At 43.3% G+C, this 24,100-nt stretch overlaps 2 protein-coding genes across 2 annotated transcripts; both read right to left on the bottom strand.

Annotated features, from left to right (window-relative positions):
- Window positions 1-307: 307 nt before the first annotated feature.
- smyd1a (SET and MYND domain containing 1a) lies at window positions 308-18,197 on the bottom strand. Its single transcript, XM_071466317.1, has 10 exons — window positions 17,443-18,197; window positions 13,588-13,764; window positions 11,184-11,397; window positions 10,920-11,050; window positions 10,189-10,227; window positions 7,974-8,160; window positions 7,783-7,875; window positions 6,156-6,319; window positions 737-905; window positions 308-644 (listed from the first exon to the last, which is right to left on the bottom strand). Exons 1-10 carry the CDS (start codon window positions 17,577-17,579, stop codon window positions 528-530), a joined length of 1,428 nt encoding a protein of 475 aa, XP_071322418.1. The 5' UTR covers window positions 17,580-18,197; the 3' UTR covers window positions 308-527.
- Window positions 18,198-19,518: 1,321 nt separating this feature from the next.
- Window positions 19,519-23,737, bottom strand: LOC139611453 (sepiapterin reductase-like). Its single transcript, XM_071466150.1, has 3 exons — window positions 23,129-23,737; window positions 21,543-21,833; window positions 19,519-20,974 (listed from the first exon to the last, which is right to left on the bottom strand). The coding sequence occupies exons 1-3, from the start codon at window positions 23,448-23,450 to the stop codon at window positions 20,784-20,786; spliced, it is 804 nt and encodes a 267-aa protein (XP_071322251.1). The 5' UTR covers window positions 23,451-23,737; the 3' UTR covers window positions 19,519-20,783.
- Between the last annotated feature and the right edge of the window lie 363 nt (window positions 23,738-24,100).

The raw sequence follows: 24,100 nt of genomic DNA, 5'->3' as shown, positions 1-24,100 counted from the left end.
AGACAACACTAATAAGAGCAGCGTTTTCAGCAGATCAGACTCAAGGAGCAAAATGAAACTTCTGGACCAGTGTCCTCATGTCCTGTGTCCTCGGCCCGAGCCTGGCCCATGCACTTCCACCTCTGGGCAGATTCCAGCTGTTACCCTGCAGCAGTGGCTGACAGCCAGAAGATTTGGGCCAGAAGAAAAGAAGCATGTGGCCCAAGTATGGGCTGGATTTATTTCGCTATCTGTGGGGGTGGGTGATGATTCTGTGTTTGTCAACATGTTTCTCATCACACACAGTCATTAGTCAAAAGTGACAACACATGTTGTAACTCCACTTTTATTGTAGATACTGTACAAGCAACATGTGTTACATCTGCACATGTTGGTTCACACAGGACAGTGTGTCACCAGACGTGGTAGTGGTTCAGAGACTGGGTGCAGGGTGTCAGAGGACATTCAGTATGTGTACATGTTAGTGCACAGACACACAACAGATCAGGTTTTATTGACAATGCTGCTGCAGGTGACGGCTGCATTTATCAGGAGGAGCTGCTGCTCACGGACTGCTTCTTCAGAGCCACGTCCCTCATGGTCTGGTACTCCTGCTTGTTCTGCTTGAACATCTTCAGCTCCAGCTCAGTCTGCATGCGCATGGACTGAAGGCATGAAGACGCAGCATTACTGTGGTGAAATGGTGCTGAACATAAAAGTAATGATACAAACATAAAAGTAAATGACTTTAACGCACCTCCAGGTCTCTTGTGATGGCGTGGTTGGGTCCATGGGTGACCATGAGGATGCCATAGGCCTTGCAGATCATACCATGGCCCACCTCTATCTGCCCAGCGTGCCAGTGGGTGACACCTGCACGCATGATGGCCATCCCCAGCTGGGCGTTGTTATGGTGGTACAACTTCCTGTTGAGGAGAGGAGTATCAGTTCCACTCTGAAGCTGTCTGAAGTGTTTTAGTGAATCAGGAACAGCAGCAATAGATTAACTTGGCTGGTCCCAGTATGTAAATGAAAATCTCATTGAGGAGAAATCAGGTCAAAGTGTTTCTAGACTGGATCCATCTTAAATACACTGAACAAAAATATAAATGCAACACTTTTGTTTTTGCTCCCATTTTTCATGAGATGAACTCAAAGATCTAAAACATTTTCTTTTTTTTTTTTTCAACTGATTTTTTACTTAACATATACATACATACATACATACAAACACAAACTCAAACACCGAGGGGATGTATATTATATGCAATTATATTTGCTTGAAGTTCTTTAAAAGTCCTAAATAAAAATAAAAATTAGAGGTGACTAGAGTCCCGGCATTGCCTGTACTAATAATGACTATCTTTTATCAAACATATCCATTTTCAACTGTAGTCTTGCTGTGATTTTTTCCATGATGAACACATTTTTTACCCTGTCTCTCCATTGCATTATGATTGGAGGCTGTGGTTTCAACCAGAAAGCTGTTATTGTCTTTTTTGCTATTAGCAGCAGGATTCTCAGTAAATATTTAGAGCTCTTATTTATCGTACTGTCAGGAATTATACCCAAAATGTAAAGTGCTGGTTCCAGAGGGAAGTTAATGCCCATAATCTGTTTAATTTCCTTTTGAACATTCTTCCAAAAATACTGTATTTTTGGGCAATCCCAGAATATATGAGTGGAGTCACTCACTGCTCCACACTCCCTCCAACATAAGTCAGTTGTATTGCTGTATTTCGATGTAATGAACGGAGTGTAAAAGTAGTGCATTTTAACTTTCCAATCAAATTCCCCCCATGTTGGACTATTAGTTAGTTTATGTCCCTCTTTAAATGTTTCCTCCCACTCTTCTTCTGATATTCGCTTCCAGTTCCCATTTTTCTTTGATATCCAAGTTGTTATCATTGCATTCGTGTTGTAGTGCTTAATAGATTTTTGATATAATCCCTTTTTTTGACTTGTCCTCTGAGAACAACCATAATACTTCCTCTAATTTGGATGGTGCCTTACAGATGTTCTCCCATTTCTGATGTTTCTGTAGGTAATCTCTTAACTGTAAGAATTTGTAAAAGTCATGAGCTGGTAAGTTAAATTCTTTTTGAAGTTGTGTGAATGATTTCATTGTTTGTCCCTGATTGATATATATTAGTCCCCTAAAACATTTTCTATATACACAAAATAACCATTTCTCTCAAATATTCTTCACAAATCTGTCTAAATCTGTGATAGTGAGCACTTCTCCTTTGCCGAGATAATCCATCCCACCTCACAGGTGTGGCATATCAAGATGCTGATTAGACAGCATGATTATTGCACAGGTGTGCCTTAGGCTGGCCACAATAAAAGGCCACTCTGAAACGTGCAGTTTTCAGCTTCCAGGAATTGTGTACAGATCCTTGCAACATGGGGCCATGCATTATCATGCTGCAACATGAGGTGATGGTCATGGATGAATGGCACAACAATGGGCCTCAGGATCTCGTCACGGTATCTCTGTGCATTCACAATGCCATCAATAAAATGCACCTGTGTTCGTCGTCCATAACATACGCCTGCCCATACCATAACCCCACCGCCACCATGGGCCACTCAATCCACAACATTGACATCAGAAAACCGCTCACCCACACGACACCTCACACGCTATCTGCCATCTGCCCTGAACAGTGAAAACCGGGATTCATCTGTGAAGAGAACACCTCTCCAGTGTGCCAGACGCCATCAAATGTGAGCATTTGCCCACTCAAGTCGGTTATGACGACGAACTGGAGTCAGGTCGAGACCCCGATGAGGATGACGAGCATGCAGATGAGCCTCCCTGAGACGGTTTCTGATGGTTTGTGCAGAAATTCTTTGGTTATGCAAACCGATTGTTGCAGCAGCTGTCCGAGTGGCTGGTCTCAGACGATCTTGGAGGTGAACATGCTGGATGTGGAGGTCCTGGGCTGGTGTGGTTGCACGTGGTCTGCGGTTGTGAGGCTGGTTGGATGTACTGCCAAATTCTCTGAAACGCCTTTGGAGACGGCTTATGGTAGAGAAATGAACAAATGAACATCAATTCACGGGCAACAGCTCTGGTGGACATTCCTGCTGTCAGCATGCCAATTGCACGCTCCCTCAAAACCTGCGACATCTGTGGCATTGTGCTGTGTGATAAAACTGAACATTTCAGAGTGGCCTTTTATTGTGGCCAGCCTAAGGCACACCTGTGCAATAATCATGCTGTCTAATCAGCATCTTGATATGCCACACCTGTGAGGTGGGATGGATGATCTCGGCAAAGGAGAAGTGCTCACTATCACAGATTTAGACAGATTTGTGAAGAATATTTGAGAGAAATGGTTATTCTGTGTATATAGAAAATGTTTTAGATCTTTTAGTTCATCTCATGAAAAATGAGAACTAAATGAAAACAAAAGTGTTGCATTTATATTTTTGTTCAGTGCACAACCAATATACTCACATACACACAAAACCTCAGTGTTACAAACTAAAAACTGAAAACAGATCATTTCTCTCTGAGGTCTCAAACACACAGAACCAACAGCAGTCACATGGTGCAGATGAGGCAAGGCCTCACGCATCTTCAGTTACATCCATACGTCTGAAATCATAAACACATTGACACACACTTCACTGGAGTAACTCAGCTGTACTCAACACATGCTTCACAGAATCAAATGGTCCCATCACTGGTCAGAACATCAGTATCAGTCAAACACCTACAGTGCCTTGAAAAAGTATTCATACCCCTTGAACTTTTTCACATTTTGCCACCTTACAACCACAAACTTAAATATTTTTTTATTGAGATTTTATTTGATAAACCAACACAAAGTAGCACATAATTGTAAATTGGAACGGAAATGCTACATGGTTTTCAAAATTTTAAGCAAATAAAAATCTGAAAAATGTGGTGTGCATATGTATTCAGCCCCCCTGCGTCAATACTTTGTAGAGCCACCTTTCGCTGCAATTACAGCTGCGAGCCTTTTGGGGTATGTCTCTACCAGCTTTGCACATCTAGACACTGAAATCTTTGCCCATTCTTCTTTGCAAAATTGCTCAAGCTCAACCAGATTGGCTGGAGAGCGTCTGTGAACAGCCATTTTCAAGTCTTGCCACAGATGCTCAATGGGATTTAGGTCTGGACTTTGACTGGGCCATTCTAACACATGAATATTCTTTGATTTTAACCATTCCATTGAGGCTCTGGCTTTATGTTTAGGGTCATTGTCTTGCTGGAAGATGAATCTCCTTCCCAGTCTCAAGTCTTTTGCAGCCTCCAACAGGTTTTCTTCCAGGATTGCCCTGTATTTAGCTCCATCCATCTTCCCATCAACTCTGACCAGCTTCCCTGTCCCTGCTGAAGAAAAGCACCCTCACAGCATGATGTTGCCACCACCATGTTTCACAGTGGGGATGGTGTGTTCAGGGTGATGAGCAGTGTTAGTTTTCCGCCAAACATAGCGCTTTGCATTTAGGCCAAAAAGTTCAACTTTGGTCTTATCTGACCAAAGCACCTTCTTCCACATGTTTGTGGTGTCCCCTACATAGCTTGTGGCAAACTGCAAACGGGACTTCTTATGCCTTTCTTTCAATAATGGCTTTCTTCTTGCCACTCTTCCATGAAGGTCAGATTTGTGAAGTGCACGACTTATAGTTGTCCTGTGGACAGATTCTCCCACCTGAGCTGTGGATTTCTGCAGCTCCTCCAAAGTGACCATGGGCCTTTTCGCTGCTTCTCGGACCACTGCTCTCCTCGCTCGCTCTGTCAGTTTAGGTGGACGACCATGTCTTGGTAGGTTTGCAGTTGTGCCATACTTTTTCCATTTTTGGATGATGGATTGAACGGTGCTCCTTGAGATGTTCAAAGCTTGGGATATTTTTTTATAACCTAACCCCACTTTAAACTTCTCCACAACTTTATCCCTGACCTGTCTGGTGAGTTCCTTGGTCTTCATGATGCTGTTGTTCACTAGTGTTCTCTAACAAACCACTGAGGCCTTCACAGAACAGGTGTATTTACACTGAGAGTAAATTACACACAGGTGGACTCTATTTACTAATTAGGTGACTTCTGAAGGCAATTGATTGCACTGGATTGTATTTACATTGTATTTGTATTCATCAGAGTACAGGGGGCTGAATACATATGCACACCACACTTTTCAGATTTATATTTGCTTAAAATTTTGAAAACCATATATCATTTTCATTCCACTTCACAATTATGTGCTACTTTGTGTTGGTTTATCACATAAAATCTCAACAAAATACATTAAAGTTTGTGACTGTAAGGTCACAAAATGTGAAAAAATTCAAGGGGTATGAATACTTTTTCAAGGCGCTGTACATCATGATGGTGTTTTCAATGAGGGCAGGACTATGTGACCGCTCAGCTGCAGAGTTTGAAGCTCCATATTGTAACTTCTGATCTTTCTTTTATCTGAAGTGTTGATCTCCATCAGAAGATATATTTGTGATTTTAAGAACCAAAAACCATCTCAGTGTAGTTTTGCATCTCCTCTCTCAGGCTTCTCTCTGGAGTTCTAGAAACAACAGGTCAATCAGCCCATCAGAAGAGAAACTCTGAGCTTCTCCTCTGATTGGCTGACTGTTTTCAGAGTGATCCAATAAAAATACAGCAGATTCCAGGTAAATACTCAGAGAAACCAAATCCTGCAAGGTTGAATGGTGGGTCCAGCTGGATGGGGCTTGGGGCCTCTGGCTGAGGGCAGTGACTGCTTTGTTGTGACATCACAAAGTTCCAGAAGTCCTGACGGCTGGTTTTAAGGCTCAGTGTCTGAATACAGGCTGTGTGCATTTCTCTGTGGACTGAGGCTTTGATACTGTCACAGTATTAATATAGAACCTAGACCTGCTTTATAATCACAAACACATGGACACCTACCTTTAGACTGTATTGACCTTTAAATGGATATTTATGGTGGTACAAGGATTTTGTGACATGGTGACTTTAGCAAATGTATGTTGGGAGTTTATATCCAAAATAATTATACGAAAAAAATTATCATACAAACTTGAGATGAAATGTGTTTCAATGCAGACTGATGAGTACAGAAATAAAAAGCACATGGTTAGTTTTCTATCCTGATCTCTACCCTGGTGTCTTCAGTGTAACCATGACAACATGCTCCGTCTCCACTCACATGTATCCCTCCACCATCCTGTGGGCGTAGTCTGCAGCCTCACTGAAGGACCGCAGGTATGACAGCACCTCGCTGGCAACACTGAGCACACGCAGCCTGTAGAGGTGAGTGTCAGCCAGGACGTTCTCCTGCTTGTCCAGACACTCATGACACAACTTCACCACCTGAGAGAGGAGGAGGGACAGAGGACAGACAGAGGAGGGACAGACAGAAGACAGAGATTTGTTGGACAGCATAAACAGTGCTAAGTGAAACAGATCAGAGAGGAGCAGCAGCAGAGATCTGAATGTAGAGATCTGTAGAGATCTAACAGCAGAGATCTGACAGTAGAGATCTGTCGATAGAGACCTGGCAGTAGACACCCGTCAGCAGAGATCTGACAGAGACCTGACAGCAGAGATCTGGCAACAGAGATCTGTAGAGATCTGACAGCAGAGATCTGACAGGAGAGACTTGACAGGAGAGATCCGCCAATAGATCTGACGGCAGAGATCTGACAATAGAGACCTGACAGTAATTCAATTCAATTCAATTCAATTTTATTTGTATAGCGCCAAATCATAATATACATTATCTCAAGGCACTTTACAGGGTAAGGTCAAGACCTTACTTTGTTACAGAGAAAAACCCAACAGTTCCCACAACGAGCAAGCGCTTGGCGACAGGGGGGAGGAAAAACTCCCTTTTAACAGGAAGAAACCTCCAACAGAACCGGGCTCAGGGTGGGCGGCCGTCTGCCTCGACCGGTTGGGTTTAGGAGAAGATAGAAAGAGGGGGAGGGGGAGGAGAGGGGAGAGAAGAGAGAGAGAGAGAGAGAGAGACCAGGAACAGCTGTGTAGGTAATGGTGTTATCAATAATAATGATGACAGGTAACAGTGGTTAATAGTAAAGATGAGTAGTGGTGGATCTGGATCCTGCTGCTCCCGAGGCAGAGATACCTGCAGAATGAGGACAGAGAGAGGGAGAGAGAGGAGAAGCACAAACTACGGGAGAGAAAAGGAAACAAAGTTAATGGCATGAGGTCATCGAGAGAGAGAGGGAGAGAGAAAGAAATAGGGAGAGAGCGCCCAGTGAATCATGGGAATCCCCCAGCAGTCTAGCTCTATAGCAGCATAACTAAGGGATGGGTCAGGACATACCTGAGCCAGCCCTAACTATAAGCTTTACTAAACAGGACAGTTTTAAGCCTGATCTTAAAGGTAGAGAGGGTGTCTGCCTCCCGAACCCACACTGGGAGCTGGTTCCACAGGAGAGGAGCCTGATAGCTGAAGGCTCTGCCCCCCATTCTACTCTTACAAACTCTGGGAACCACAAGTTGACCTGCATTTAGAGAGCGAAGTGTCCTATTGGGAAAATAGGGAACTATAAGCTCTCCAAGGTACGATGGTGCCTGACCATTAATGGCTTTGTAGGTGAGGAGGAGGATTTTAAATTCTATCCTGGATTTTACAGGGAGCCAATGCAGAGAAGCTAACACAGGAGAGATGTGATCTCGTTTCCTAGTTCCTGTCAGTACTCATGCTGCCGCATTCTGGATCAATTGGAGGCTTTTTACTGAATTTTTGGGACATCCTGACAATAAAGAGTTACAGAGTGAAGTAGAGACTTGACAGTAGAGATCTGTACCTCATGAAAATCCCCCTGAACTCGAGATGTCTCAATCTTCTCCAGACACTCTTTACTGAAGGCCGTCACTTCTTTCACCTTCTCGGCAGAGGGCTGAGGGAAACACAGCAACAAAAAAAATATCAGTGTTTTTGTGTGTGTGTGTGTCCCTCTGTTGGAGTAACCCCGCCCCCTTTGTCCCCCTCACTCACTTTGATCTCTGCAGCCGCCATCATCAGGTCGTCCTTGATGTGCTGGCTGCAGTGATTGCAGGTGCAGTCAAAGTGGAAATGCTCCTTGAGCTTCTTCTGGCGGTCAGCAGACAGGTTGAGGAAGTCCACATAGCTGACTGTCAGCTCCTCGCCCTCAGGAATCTTCTCCAGAGCCCGCAGCTCAATCCTGGGGAGAGGAGGATGGGACTGTGGGTCTCTGGATCTCATCACACATTTGTGGCCCCCCTCTGCACAGTCTGAATCCCAGTCAGAACTGAAACAGCTGATTCTTATCCAGCTGGATAAATACATACTCTATTTTTTAAAAAGACTCCAAAGTTTCCTCAAACAGCTCCTCACTGTAGTTTCTATCAAACATAGTGTGTGTGGGGCGGCCCGGTAGTTGAGTGGTTAGGGCGCGTACGATGTTGAGTGCAAGATGCTCTTAGCAGGCAGTCACTCCCAACCGGTCCGACTCTTTCCTGCATGTCATTCCCCTCTCTCTACCCCCTTTCCTGTCAGTCTCCACTAAGCTATAATCAAGGCACAAAAAGCCAAAAAAAATAATTAAAAAAAAAACATAGTGTGTGTGTGGGGGTCAAAATAAACTACAGTGTGTGTTCATGGCTTTGGTACACACACAGTAACCTGTTAGTAGAAGGGATTTGTTGACAATATAAACACAGTTATTCTTTAAAGGATCGATATGTAAGGTTTCCTGTCAGGAGCAGGTGGTGGTGATGGTCACCTGACACAGCTTCAGCCATCATTGTGTTTAAAAGACCAGAGGTTATAATCTGTCCTCTGAGCAGCTGCGTCTTCAGGACAGACTGGAGGCTACAGTGAGTCACTATTAGAAAGTGACAGGCTGGGGTTAGCTGTTAGCATGCTAACTTCAGAAGAAGAACAGACGTGATGGATACCACTGCTGTTTGTCTCCACCTCTGGAGACAGATGTTGGCGAGTGAAGGATGAAATTTGATGCTGAACTCACATTTCTTCTAGACTGGTGAGTAAACAGCTGCTAATGTGAACATTAGCTATGAAACTTACATATAGCTCCTTTAAAGACACAGTCTTATGCACCAAGTATGATGTGGGGGCGGCTGTGGCGCAGGAGGAGAGCAGGTCGTCCACTAATCAGAAGATCAGTCGTTCAATCTCCAGTAGGTCCTGTTGTGCCACCTGTGTGTGTGTGTGTGTGTGTGTGTGTGTGTGTGTGTGTCTGTGTGTGACACAGATGTGCTGTGTATAGAAGTGCTGAGTGAATGTGTGTGAATGTGACTCCTAGTGTAAAGTGTTTTTTGTGGTCGTTAAAAAAAAAACTGTATAAAAGCTGAAATCATTGATTTACATCAGTAGTTTATCTACATGTCACCTCATCATTTATCAGTGTGTCCTGACGTTATTCATCAGAGGAACAGATCAGAGAGGCATCATGGGAAATGATCTTTGTTGTTTTGCTGAGAGTTAAATGAGCAGATTGATAACACATCTCGTGTGCACGGTTCATATGAAGCTGGAGCCAGGACATAGTTAGCTTAGCTTAACTTAGCATAAACACAGAAGTCAGGGAGAAACAGTTAGCATGGCTCTGTCCAAACATAATAAAATCCACTTAGGAACAAACCTAAAGTTCACTAATGAACATGTTATATCTTATCTGTTTGATCTGTACAAAAAGTGTAAAAACTATGAGCGGTGGTCATTTCATGCTGGACTGTTTCTTCAGGAAGTCCAGGACATCTCTAAACCAACCTCAGCACAAAAGTACAACCTGTGGTTCTGTTCAAATTAAACCAACGAGGTGTAATATGTTCATTAGAGAGTTTCAGAGGTGCTGGAGGGCAGATTACTTTATTCATCATGGACAATAAATAATAATTAACATCAATATGATGTAAATGTCCAAGATTTAATAAGATGGAAAAATAAATCAATAACATTGCATTAAATTAATTGATTAATATTAATACATCCTATTGATTATATATGTTAATTAAATGGATGTCTTATAATAATAGATGATATAATTAACAGCTAATAACTCATGTATCTATCTAATCTCTACTTATTGCACCTATTGTGTAACAGATAAAATGCAGTGAACACACAGTCTTACAGCTGGGGCAGTGCTGTGTGTGTCTCTGTCAGGTAGGTGTCATTAAAGCCACATTATGTGACAAGTGGAGAGGTGAACAGCTGGGATACGTACCTCCTCTGAGAGTGAAGAACAGAGCTCAAAGCTGATTGGCTGCAACAGAAAGTGACAGCGTTTGTTAAGGTGTTACAGTGGATGATACAGTAACGAGTCAGTGATCTAAGTCAGGTTTTACTGGGGGACTTCATGTTGTATTAACATGATACATATTTAATGTACATGTTTAATGACATCATCACAAACTGACTGACACACACCAGACTGGAGCCACAGTGTTTTATCCCAGCACAGGAGAGCTAGTATTTCCTGGCTCTCTGGGGATATAATGTACAGTATATACAGTATATTCAGTATATACAGTACATACAATATATACAGATGCCATGTGAAAAAATGTCATTAGTCTGGTCGTCAGTGGACAGAGTCATTTCTCTACAATGGTTTTAATATTGTTTCTTCTTCTAACCATGAGTGATGCAAAATATTTAAAAGAGGAGGGAACAATACTGAAGGTGCTGTCAGACAGCTGTGGTTTTAGTGTTCTGTGATTTGATTGGTTGGTTCTGTCCACCTCCACTGCTCTCATCACACAGTCAGATTGAACAGGTAGCAGTTAGCAATGTGACACTTGTAATTTAGCACATTTTGGTAAATGATATCACAAACATATAATTGAGCAGGTGATGAACTGATGTTTGCTGGTGGTAAACCTCTGTAACATCCACTGTGTTTAACTTCAGTAGACTCTGATATTATGATGTCACAGCAGTAGATTGGACACCTACTTGCCGTGATTGAGGATGACAGTGCAGTTGGGCCAGCAGTCGTGGTTGACCAGACACAGATTGGGGAAGAGACCCACACCAACAGCCTGAAGGCCTCTCTGGTCACTCAGAGTGAATCCATTACACTTGATCTGCAGACACACAGAGGGAAAGGAGTGCTGGGTTAACTTCTGAAGATGCAGGTCAAAGGTTGAGTTTGCAGTTTGGAGACATAATGATGAAGTACACAGGAATAATGATATGTGATGAAGCGTTCAGACTGACAATGCCAAAGATGTGGGAGATGTATTCGACAGAGTGCTGCTTCCTCCCATAGGACCAGTACTCCTGGAAGTTGTGCACGTCAGTCTGGAGCTTCTTGAGGTCTTCTTCAGCCAGGTCAACGACGTGGTCCTCCAGCTGGTCCACCGAGATCAGCTGACTGTCTGATGCGATGCCTGTGTCCTTATGAATACGCCACAGCACACGAGCTGCCAGGCTACACGGGGGGGGAATGATATAGTTAATTTATAGGTTTATTAAAACAACATACATATAAAAATCCTATATGTTTATATATGTTTTTCTTATTAATTTTAAACATGCCTCTTTGGAGTCTACTGTTATATCAACATATACTGAACATTTACTGACAGGCTGTGGGATCTATGTAACATATGTCTCCAATATAAACATACAGTGGGGCAAAAAAGTATTTAGTCAGCCACCAATTGTGCAAGTTCTCCCACTTAAAAAGATGAGAGAGGCCTGTAATTTTCATCATAGGTACACTTCAACTATGAGAGACAGAATGGGGGGAAAGAATCCAGGAAATCACATTGTAGGATTTTTAATGAATTAATTGGTAAATTCCTCAGTAAAATAAGTATTTGGTCACCTACAAACAAGCAAGATTTCTGGCTTTCACAGACCTCTAACTTCTTCTTTAAGAGGCTCCTCTGTCCTCCACTCGTTACCTGTATTAATGGCACCAGCTTGAACACGTTATCAGTATAAAAGACACCTGTCCACAACCTCAAACAGTCACACTCCAAACTCCACTCGGGCCAAGACCAAAGAGCTGTCAAAGCACACCAGAAACAAAATTGTAGACCTGCACCAGACAGGGAAGACTGAATCTGCAATAGGTAAGCAGCTTGGTGTGAAGAAATCAACTGTGGGAGAAATTATTCAGGAAATGGAAGACATACAAGACCACTGATAATCTCCCTCGATCTGGGGCTCCACGCAAGATCTCACCCCGTGGGGTCAAAACGATCACAAGAATGGTGAGCAAAAATCCCAGAACCACACGGGGGGACCTAGTGAATGACCTGCAGAGAGCTGGGACCAAAGTAACAAAGGCTACCATCAGTAACACACTACACCGCGAGGGACTCAAATCCTGCAGTGCCAGATGTGTCCCCCTGCTTAAGCCAGTACATGTCCAGGCCCGTCTGAAGTTTGCTAGAGAGCATTTGGATGATCCAGAAGAGGATTGGGAGACTGTCATATGGTCAGATGAAACCAAAATAGAACTTTTTGGTAGAAACTCAACTTGTCGTGTTTGGAGGAGAAAGAATGTTGAGTTGCATCCAAAGAACACCATACCTACTGTGAAGCATGGGGGTGGAAACATCATGCTTTGGGGCTGTTTTTCTGCAAAGGGACCAGGACAACTGATCCGTGGAAAAGAAAGAATGAATGGGGCCATGTATCGTGAGATTTTGAGTGAAAACCTCCTTCCATCAGCAAGGGCATTGAAGATGAAACGTGGCTGGGTCTTTCAGCATGACAATGATCCCAAACACACCGCCCGGGCAACGAAGGAGTGGCTTCATAATAAGCATTTCAAGGTCCTGGAGTGGCCTAGCCAGTCTCCAGATGTCAACCCCATAGAAAATCTTTGGAGGGAGTTGAAAGTCCGTGTTGCCCACCGACAGCCCCAAAACATCACTGCTCTAGAGGAGATCTGCATGGAGGAATGGGCCAAAATACCAGCAACAGTGTGTGAAAACCTTGTGAAGACTTACAGAAAACGTTTGACCTCTGTCATTGCCAACAAAGGGTATATAAGAAAGTATTGAGATGAACTTTTGTTATTGACCAAATACTTATTTTCCCCCATAATTTGCAAATAAATTCTTTAAAAATCAGACAACAATGTGATTTTCTGGATTTTTTTTTTTTTTTTTTTTTTTTTTTTCTCATTTTGTCTCTCATAGTTGAGGTATAACTATGATGAAAATTACAGGCCTCTCATCTTTTTAAGTGGGAGAACTTGCACAATTGGTGGCTGACTAAATACTTTTTTTGCCCCACTGTACATAAACATTCATATTTGTTTTGGGGGAGACATATATATCAGTAGTTGAGATATCCTGGGACCAGTCTACATGAGTGCACAGGTAACAGCGTCCTGATGTGGTCTAACTGTGTCAGTCTGGACTGTACTGTCTGCACAATCACCACTGTGTACTCTAACCTCACACTGATGTTACTGACACTGAGTCATCAACACAGTGAAAGTGTCAGAGCTGAGACGAGGAGAACAGGAGAACACCCTCCTCTCTACAACATGTTTCTTCATGTCCTCTGGTTTGTTCTAGTAGTAAACAGGTTCAGCAGACAGTGACTGACTGTTGTACCTCACGTCATTCATCTTCAGACAGGACGGACAGTTTCTCACCGGACATGCTCACTGGGGGCCTTCCCTGTCTTCTTGATGGCTCCACACTCCTGCTTGTGTTCGTCCCAGCATGCAGTCTGGCAGGTGCGGTCACAGTAGTGGGCAAACTTACACTGGGCACAGCGGTGCAGATTGGCCTGATGCCGGAAACAGCTGTGGCACACCTGGGTGGCCAAACTGAGGAGCAAATAGACAAAACAGAGGCATCACAGCTGCACCAAAACATGTGGTGGAAGGTTTTCAAATCCCGGAGGAGGTTTCACCACAGAGGGTTTATAAACCCAGAAACATCTCAATCCCACAGCACGTTACCCACTGCTGCTTGTGTTGTAGTCACTGTGGACAGTAAGAGGGAGGCTATTTTGAAAAATGCTCTTCTCAATGTTTCATATATAAAAGTTTGGTTGATTTAGAACAAATAGTCTCTCCGTAACTAACAGAAATGTGAAAAGTGTTGCAACAGTCCCCAGTCTCTCCTAATATTGTTAAATATGCAGTATTCAGGAAACTTGTCTGCTATATTAATATGATGTTATACTGTTATAATCTATTAGTCACCTTAATATTTTATATCCATGTTTGCAATTTATTATGAAAATCTGTTGTTTCCTCACTCATGTCATTTTATTTTAGTAAATGGTGAAAGTGGATTAGTTCACTCAGATACTCAGATACTCAGATAAAAGCTTCTTCCTGTAGAGTCCAAGATGGCAGCTGCAGTTTGTTTTTCAACCCAGACATAATTTCTTCTGTCAAATAATGAACAGTGTCACGTTTTTATTCTGGTTTTGATGAGGACAGCCTCAGATTACTGGAGCTCTCATGAATTAACATCGATATTCATATAAACCACTAACATTCATGTAAAGCACTGACATTCATATAAACCACTAATATTCACATAAACCACTAAAGTTCATATAAACCACTAACATTCATATAAACCACTGGTGAAGCTTCAAGCTAACTTGTAATGGCTGTTAACTGCTGACAGCTAACAAGCTAACCTTAAACAGAACACTTTTCTATTCACTGCTCTTTGAAACCACAGTGAGATCCAGTGGCTCTGACATTGCTGACAGAGTCCATGATATAATTTTATCTGATCCCTGCTCTAATGGAGCTGTTCTGGAGCCACTCAGATGGATGAAGACGAAGAGATTAAAACTAATTCAGTGTAGATCTCTAATCTAATAAAGACGTGTTTGTTCAACTCTCTGCTCTATGAAAACCTCATATCTGCCTCAGTTAATATTAATGGAGATTAACTGAATCTCTGACAAGTGTCAACCCAGAAATATTTATTTCAGTCCATCAATGACAAATGATGCGTGACGACTTCCTCTTTAGTAGATATCTTCATCCGAACACCTGAAACAGGTGTCCCAAACACATGGTCCCAAACGGACCAGTTTCTACCAGCTCACACTGACCTCAGGCTGATCTCAGATCATCTTATCCCTGCGTCAGACAGTGACATCACAAGTCAGGACTGTCTCAGAATCAGTGTAATCATATGACCCCACCCTCCAGCAGGTTTGCTGCAGACTGATTCAGTACTTCTTACATGTTCATGAACCAAATGAATCAGCTCAAAGCCAAATACATCCAGATGTTTCTGATGGACTTACATTTTAACACCTCATCTAAAAACATGCACTCACTGAGTGCTTTATTAGGAACACCATATGGACTGACTGATTGGCTAGTGCGGGTGTATGGGTGGGAACTTGATACCATGGCTCCCCCTTCTGATCACTGTTGCAGACTTTACCTCCAAATGACTTCACTAGCTCAACATGGCAACAGCTGTGTCCAGGATTCATCTCATTTTTGTACAGTGGGAGGAAGAGGAGACGTCGTCTGTCTTTATAAACAGTCATTGGTTTTAATGCTGTTCTGACTTTTGAAATGTTCTTCATCTCTGCCTTGGAGAGAAACCTGTCACTGAGGGGTTCAGTGATATGAACTGACTGAAATGAAATGACCCTGTACACTCACAGTTACTGCAGATCCACAACACACAGTTGCTGTGTTGCTGAGCCTGTGTGAATGAATAAAAAAAATATTGAGGTGTTGTTCATACATATAATCAATAATATTAATATTATATTATTAATATTATAATTATATATAATTATAATTGTAATATTAGTACAGCGCTCTCTGTATGTTTCCAAAAACACAAGACGAGTAAATCCAGATTTAACAAAACTTGTCTGTCCTTTTCTGTCTTCCTGGACGTTGACCACAAATACAAAGCTGCAGTGTGTGAATGTATGAGTGAACACACATGTCTCTGCAGACAGCAGCGTGTGTGTGTGTGTGTGTGTGTGTGTGTGTGTGTGTGTGTAAACAATTTACTTCAGCTCTGCCTCTCCACAGGACACGGAACAGACCTGCAATGATTGTTGGAATGCAGCTTAAAAAAGACACACACACACACACACACACACACACACACACACACACACACACACACACACACCTAACCTAACCTAACCTAACCTAACCTTACCCTTAAAAAAGACACACACACACACACACACACACCTAACCTAACCTAACCTAACCTAACCTAACCTAACCTAACCTTACCCAACCTAACCTAACCTAACCTAACCTAACCTCAGGTTCCTCAGTATTTGTTCCCACAGTGACACTAGAGTCTAGTGTCACAACTGCACACCAGCACACAGGGTCTAGTGACTAGACCCTGTGTGCTGGTGTGCAGTTGAGTTCAAGTTCCCACTGGGATATGAAAACAAGCCCACTCCCCTAGAGACACACACACACACACACACACACACACACACACACACACACACACACACACACACACACACACACACACACACTAGCTCTCCTGGACAGCCTTACATTAGGCAGATCATCTCAGCGCATGCCTGCTGTGTTGGACACCCTTACTGAGCTACTAGCTCTTATATGGCTTTGACATGTCGCTACCAGATCTGTTGTAGCATTCCAGCACAAAGAACCAGGCTGCACTCAGTTTAATACCCACATAAATGTTTACAGAGAAAAGAGCAGAATACTATGGACACTGCATATGAGGATCTCTGCAGCTCTGAAATCACATACAAGCCTGTTGGAGACATGAAAACCCATAAGACAGAAGTCAAGCTGAGACATTAGACATGAGAGGAACAGAACAACAACTCATCTAATAACATGATTAAGATAAATCGTGTGTTAGTTAACATAGTCAGTTACAAGACCCTCTAGTCTCATTCATGTTAAACTACCAGGTCTCTACCACCTGTGTTCACCAGCAATTACACATCCATGCTAAAATGATGGAGATCCCCAAGGCTCCATCCTCAGCCCTCTTCAGTTCAACACTTACATGTTCCCAGCTCAGGTAATGACACACTCACACACACACGCAGACACACATAAAACGATATCACCCTGTGGTCACATACAAGCACTGAGTAGGTGCACTGAACATCCATCATCGGCTGTGTCATAATAAATACTCCCCCCCAACCACAACGTGTCACTGAAATATGGTGTTAATCAGTACTAAACACTGTATCTGCAACAAACCTCCACAAAATGTGTGCTTTTCTGAAAGGTAAAGAAATTAATCTGAAAGCTGCAGGTTGTCAGACTCCTTTTGGTGAAGCCTCCTTGCTCTCGAAACTGAATCCAAACTTACATCATGCTCAAGTTCACATGACACTGACAGAGTTCTCAGAGCTGGTGTCATGAAAATCTGGGGATCTAGAAACAAGGTCAGAGTCCACAACAAACCTCCATCCAGGTCTGTAAAAGATCAGCCCTCCTAGTGGTCCATACTGACTAATAACTACAACAACCGGAGACTCGTACCTGTCGAAGACCACAGCAGAGAAACTGGGCTCGGCAAAGACCACCTCCCCAGTACTGAGCTCTCTGGTAGCCCTCAGGCCTCGACCTTTCTTCCCTGCATCAAACAGTGCAGCACGCTCCATGTTCCCCACAGTCATTGTACTGGCCAAACAAAGCAGTGGAGGCAGAGGAAGGAGAAAGCGTCTGAGGGTGGGACGGGCTGAGGGGTAATGCTGCAGGGAGAGTTCTCACCCACATTCAGGTGCACTTGCCCCCTCTCTCCTTCGCCAAAAATAAATTTGCTCCCTCTATGGCTTATACCACCTCCCCAGAGTGGGATGGGGGGGTGAGCAGTGGGAAAGGAGAGGGGCTGGTGGAGAGGCAGCAGAGGTAGAGGTGGTCTGTGGGTGTCGTCCCCTTGTTTGGGTTGGTTCCTCCTGTGATATTTTGGTCCACAGCAGCTGTGACTGTCTGTCAGAGACACATGACAGGAAACAGAGCTGCTCAGACACATTCAGCATCTCTGCTCTGTTTTTTTATGTCACTTCTATCTTCAGCCAGAATTAATTTAAAGCAGCATCACCCATTTGGCTCTGCGTCCGGCTCGCGCTGGGGTTGGTGGTCGCGGGCTGGCTCTGGGGCTTCCTGCCCACTGTCCCTCTACGGGCCTCCTTGTGCTGGGGTGCCTCTGTACTCCCTTGCGGGCTCCCCCTTGGGTCAGGCACGTGGCTGCTGGGGGGGCATGCTGCCACAGGTCCTTGGGCTCTGGGGGTGGCACACACACCTACTCCTCCCCTCATATACACACACACACACACACACACACACACATACATATACACATATACACATACGGAGCATCTAATGATTAAGGACTATAGAGTGACCATAGATGTGGATATTGTTAGTTATTGCTATTGTTACTGTGGTTGTTTTGCTGTTGCTGTGTTCTTCTCTTCCTGTCCACTCTCATTCCTGATGCGGTCTGGTTGTCTTAATAGAGTTAAAATATGTGACAGGAGGAGTATCCCACACTCCTCCTTCGCAGAGTAAATCTGCCCCAACAACACAAGGCATCCAGACCACTCATACTGCTTGCCAATGATATTGGGACAGGACACAAAAAAAATAAAAAATAAAAACAAAATAAATAAATAAATAAATAAAGCAGCATCACAAGAGAAATACAAGTCTGACATATTATCATTTAAAGGTCCATAAAGTGTAAAGGTAAATTTCCATGTGTTTTTGATTATAAAGAAGGTCTAGGTTCTATATTAATACTGTGAAAGTATCAAAGCCTGTATTCAGAAACTGAGCCTTAAAACGAGCCGTCAGGACTTCTGGAACTTTGTGATGTCACAACAAAGCAGTCACTCCCCTGAGCCATGCCCCTAGCCCCACCCATCTGGACCCACCATCCAATCTTGCAGGATTTGGTTTCTGAGTGTTTACCTGAAATCTGCTATATATTTATTGGATCATTCAGAAAACTGTCAGCTCAGAGCCTCTCTTCTGATGGCTGGGGTTGCTTGGGGGTTTTACAGAGCAGTGAACCTGTTTGTGTTTGTATTCAGTTTCTTTCATCGTCAACATTAATTTGATAAAAACACTGGTAATTTGTTCCTGTAGTTATTTTTATATTGTTTATTTTGGCTAAATATCAGTGCAGGCAAATATATACACACTCTAACATCACAAATACTGATATAGAAATATACAGTAAACACTGTCATTGTTCAATATGTGGAGTTTATGTTGTTTACATAGCTCTGCTCATCTCTATAATAAGCAGCAGCTGTTGTATGAGGTGACAGAAGCATGTCATATAGCTCAACAGCTCCACACACAACACACACACACCATGATCACACAAATGAACTTGAACATTATCACCTTCATGTAGAAGATATACTGCAGGACTGTTGTATTAGACTGACTTAGCTTTAGCTTTATGTGCCTAATAAACTGACAGCTGAGTGAAAATGTGTAATTTTCAGTCGTATGCATAATCTGCAAAGAAATGTATTGGTTGATTTCTGTGCTGTTCTCACCTGGGAACATATATACACTGAAATATACACTTACGCATACACCTGGTAGTTAAAGAGCTTCTTTTATAGTTTTATCATATCATTGTTATCACTGTGTATTACAGTTTTTAAACAAAAACTTATCACAGTAATGTTCATTCAGAACACATACTTTTTTGTTTATTTTATTCATGGATTTTTACATTAGAACAAACACACACAGTAACAACAGACTTTAATGACTCACTACAATTACGCTAAACAACATCAAAGACAATGGATTCACATCCAGAGGTATCAACAGACTAGACTCACCTCCCCTAGTCATCTCCCTTCTCCACTCAAGACTTGTGTCAGATCACATCCTGTTTACCCAGAGGCAGATCAAATACTAACCATGTGTGAAATTTTGTCATAGTGTCTGTGTGAAGTCTTGAGTAACGGCTACAAAGTGTTTTGTGAGGTCACACTGACCTTTGAACGTTTGTACCAAATTTGAGGAGGTTCCCTCAGGGTGTTACTGAGACATTGTGTCCGTGAGAATGAGACGGACTGACAACCTGAAAACAATATGACTCAGGCTCTGACATAAAAACACATAGAGGAGACATGAAACTGTCTGGTCCACCAGGGAGGTCAAAGGTCAAGGTTCACAGTGAAGCTCACAGACTGGAGTTAGGTCTCAGTGTTAAAATGACTCCCACACCTTCAGGTAAATGTTCTGTAAATCCATCTGGACAGAAAACATCTGGTTGGATGTTTCCTCCTTGTGCTGACTGATAACCAGGAGTTTACTTTAGATGGATAACGATCCTGCTGACAGGATTTTGTAGAAAACCACTGTGTTTAGTCTGTGTGTTGAAATCAGCCTTTACAATGTTTCTCCTGAACAAAAACAAAGTCACAAGATTCAGTGTTTGAGCTCTACTTGGCACATAAAACACTGTCCTGCTCCACAGACTAATGAACTCCATCTGATGGCACAGCTTAAGGAGCATTTCAACATTTTTACTACTCTGTCACTAAATACAACTTAACAATTCTTAACATGGCTCTTTCACTTATTTGGATTCAGATTTGGATTCAAAATCAGGAGACCTTGATGAATGGATGTCATGTTGCAAATTTAGTGGACTCGCCCCAAAACCACATTATGACCCTGACTGATGATGTGGACCTGAAGTGACGCAGCAGTTCAGAACAGTTCTCACCACTTTGGTTTACCTCACCATCAAAAAGCTACACTCTACAAAAACAAGGTTCATCTAAAATCAAGGCACATGGAAGCGATGTGGTTGCCGTGCTAAATGCCTGCAGGTGGTGCTGTGTCTACAGGTCGTAGATGTCAACATGATCTCCTGACGTGTAGCTGTCGTCCAGCAGAAGCTTCATCAGTTTGGCACATGACTCCTCACAGGTGAGCAGCTGGCGCTGAGCGAACATGTCTGAAAAAGACTTCCTGATGGTGGGATCAGCTGTTCTGCTCCTGGCCACTGTGTACATGTCTGTGTCCATGGGCCCTGATGTAATACAGAGGACAGACAATAATGTCGAGCTTTGACAGGTACACCATCCTGTATGGACATCGAACTGCTCCAAGAATCATCTGAATAAATGGATGCAAAATATAACATCCTGCAACCTTCAGCACACGACTGTGAGACGTGACTTCATCCTGCTGTGTTTATCACAGTATGTTCAGGTCATTTTTAATTAATTCCACTGTTTTTCCAAACTCAGCTTGTTTCACATTAGTATTAATAACAGAGCTCTGTGATTGGCTGTTGCTTCAGTGTAAAAAGCCAATTCTTCATTTTTTAATGCCAAAAAGAAGATTAAGTGATTAACTGGTTTTAATTTTGGTCTATTTTTTAGTTAATTTGAACATTTTATTCACATTTTTTATTTTCTAATTCAGCCATTTCTAATAAATGTGATTAAATATTAATTACTTTTATTAATTAGTTCATTTTGTAATCAGTAAGTGTTTTGTTATTCCTTTGTTATTGTACAGTTATGTCATTTTTCCAGTATGTTTTGATCTGAAGAATCCAGTATCACCACACCTTTAGGGCCACCTCCACTCACCTGGAGCGTAGTTGAGCACGCGTAGGTCTGGCTCCTCTTCTGCCAGCACCCTGAACATCATGTCTCGGGCAGCCTTTCCGGTGCAGTACAGCACCCAGGAGCGGAAAGGCTGCAGGGCGCACAGCGAGGAAATGTTGACCACGGTGCGTCGCAGACCTGGATGCTGTGGAAATGCCTGCAGGACGCTGGCGGTGAGGCACAGGGAGGAGCTGACATTGAGAGACAGGTAGGAGTCCACCTCCGCCATGTTGGTGAAGCTTTTGGCATAACGGGACACATCACCTAGAGAGGCTGGGAGGACAGGGAGGAGGTTTACATTCAGTTCAGTTTCATTAGTGCTGCTCAGTATTTAAAAATCACTCAGGACCAAACCAAACTCTCTTCATACAGTTCAATATACACATCAGAGTCCTGATGAGCCGAAACAGAGGACTTTCTAATGCTGTCAGCCGAGTGTGATATAAGATCATCTAAAGAAAACACAGAAACAGTTTCAGAGGAACCATTCACTTTCAGCAGGTGTATGTAAGAACAGTTTTCAGGTCAAGCTCACATAATGTTGAAGTTCAGACATTAACATCTGATCTTGGAACAGCTTTCTGTCCTATAGAGGATCTGATGCCTGTTTGCATTCATCATGTAATTTTCTGCCCTCTGGTGGTGGCAGCAGGCTATTGTCTCTGAAGCTACTTTGACTTCCAGCTGTTGTATCTATATTTTCAGTCATTTTCATGGGTGTGACCATGTCCTGTGGACAAAGACTGGAGCAAGTGGAGAGGACAGCAGCTGTTGTGGGTTCGGTTATGATATTGCAGCAATATACGCATGTGCAGATGTGTGTGGAAACGTGACGAAAACTGAGTATACACATGAGTACAGAGCATTCAGAAAGTCTTCAGACCCTTTCACTGTGTTCTCACACACACACACACACACACACACACACACACACACACAAACACACACTCTCCCATCATGACAAAACAGGTATTTTAGAGTAAAAATAGAAACGTCAGACGTCAGTATTCAGACTGTTTAATCAGGACTTAAAACACCTCCACTCTGGAAATGATCACAGCCTCCAGTCTTCTGGGTTATGATGAGACAAACGTTACACATCTGGATTTTCTCTGTTCCTCTCTGCAGACCCTCTGTCAGGCTGGACCTGGACAGACATGTACAGGTGTCTCCAGGTATCTGACTGGATCAAGTCAGGGCTCAGTCACAGAGTTGTCTCTGAGCTTCTCCTGTCTTTACTGAGCACTCAGGATCATTGTCCTGTTGGAAGGTGAACCTTCAGACCAGTCTGAAGTCCTGAGGTCCTGGACCAGGTTTTCATTAAGGCTATCTTTGTACTTTGCTCCAGTCTTAGACCAGTCTCCCTGTCCCTGTCCAAATCATGTCCAATCAGCTGACCTGAGGCTGGGAACCATTCCCCAGTCTAAATAGGACTCAAAGCATTTATGTTTTTCCAGGAATTTTTAATTTCTTTGTGCACTCTGAACACAACACAATGTGTGTTAGCTGTTATGTAACATTGTTGCACTGTGTGTCTGATTTTGCAGCATGAACAGGTTTCTTCTTACCAGCGTTGTTGACCAGGATGATGTGATCCACGTCTTCACAGAAACACTCTTTACAGGCTCTGACGACGCTCTCCAGTGCCTCAGTCTGACCCAGGTCCGCCACCACACACTCCACCACCAGGCCCGCTCTACCGGCCTCAGACTCGGCCAGCTCCAGCTGCAGAGCGCGGAGGTCGTCTCCGGTGCGGGCAACCAGGACGAGCGCCGACCGCGGCTTCACCAGCAGAGACATCTCCTTCGCTACAGCCCTGCCGAAGCCTCTGGAGGCCCCGGTGATGATGCACAGCGCCCGGCCCAGGTCTCTACGCACGGTGGACGACATGGTGCTGAGAGGGGGCAGTGGGCAGTGTGTGAGAGCCCCGGAGCGAAGCGCTTTTCATCCAGTGTCCGCGGCTCCTCTTCTTCTGCGGTTTCAGCAGCGGAGTAAATCCACTTGTTGCCCTGTCGCCATCTCTCGGTTTTACGCTAATTCACATGCGTTACCACACAGGGCATCAGCAGAGGAGGGTGAGTCATGGGCCCTGTCTCTAATCATGAGATGTGACGTCAGAAGTACGCGATAAGTCACAGCTATGAAAAACTCAAACCGCCTCCATAGTGTTTTCATTGATTTTGAGCTTCAATATAAAGTTCATATTCTCAGATAGAGAAATTATTCTGACAAATACCTGGACCACTTCCGGTTCAGTATCTTCCCGGCACGGCCTAAGACTCGGGTTAAGTTCCCAGGCATGTGTTGGGCCAGAAGTTTTATTTTGTTCTCTAGGCTGAAGCCTCATTTCTCCTCATTTCCTTCTTCACTTTCTCTAAAAACCTCTATAAATTCATTTCAGTGTTTTTGTGCAACATTATCTCAAGGCCTTTGAATGTTATAGAGAGAACACAACAGTTCACCATGAGCAGCAGCTGGTGACAGGGGGGCTCCCTTTAATAGGACGAAACCCCCAACAGAACCTGACTTGGGGTGGGGGG

This window comes from Trachinotus anak, unplaced genomic scaffold, assembly GCF_046630095.1.
Source record: "Trachinotus anak isolate AG129_WGS33_773 ecotype Australia unplaced genomic scaffold, CSIRO_AGI_Tana_v1 ptg000028l, whole genome shotgun sequence".
In the NCBI taxonomy this organism is placed as follows: domain Eukaryota; kingdom Metazoa; phylum Chordata; class Actinopteri; order Carangiformes; family Carangidae; genus Trachinotus; species Trachinotus anak.
Note: the sequence above shows the minus strand (reverse complement) of the source record. Positions and strands in the feature narration are given on the sequence as shown.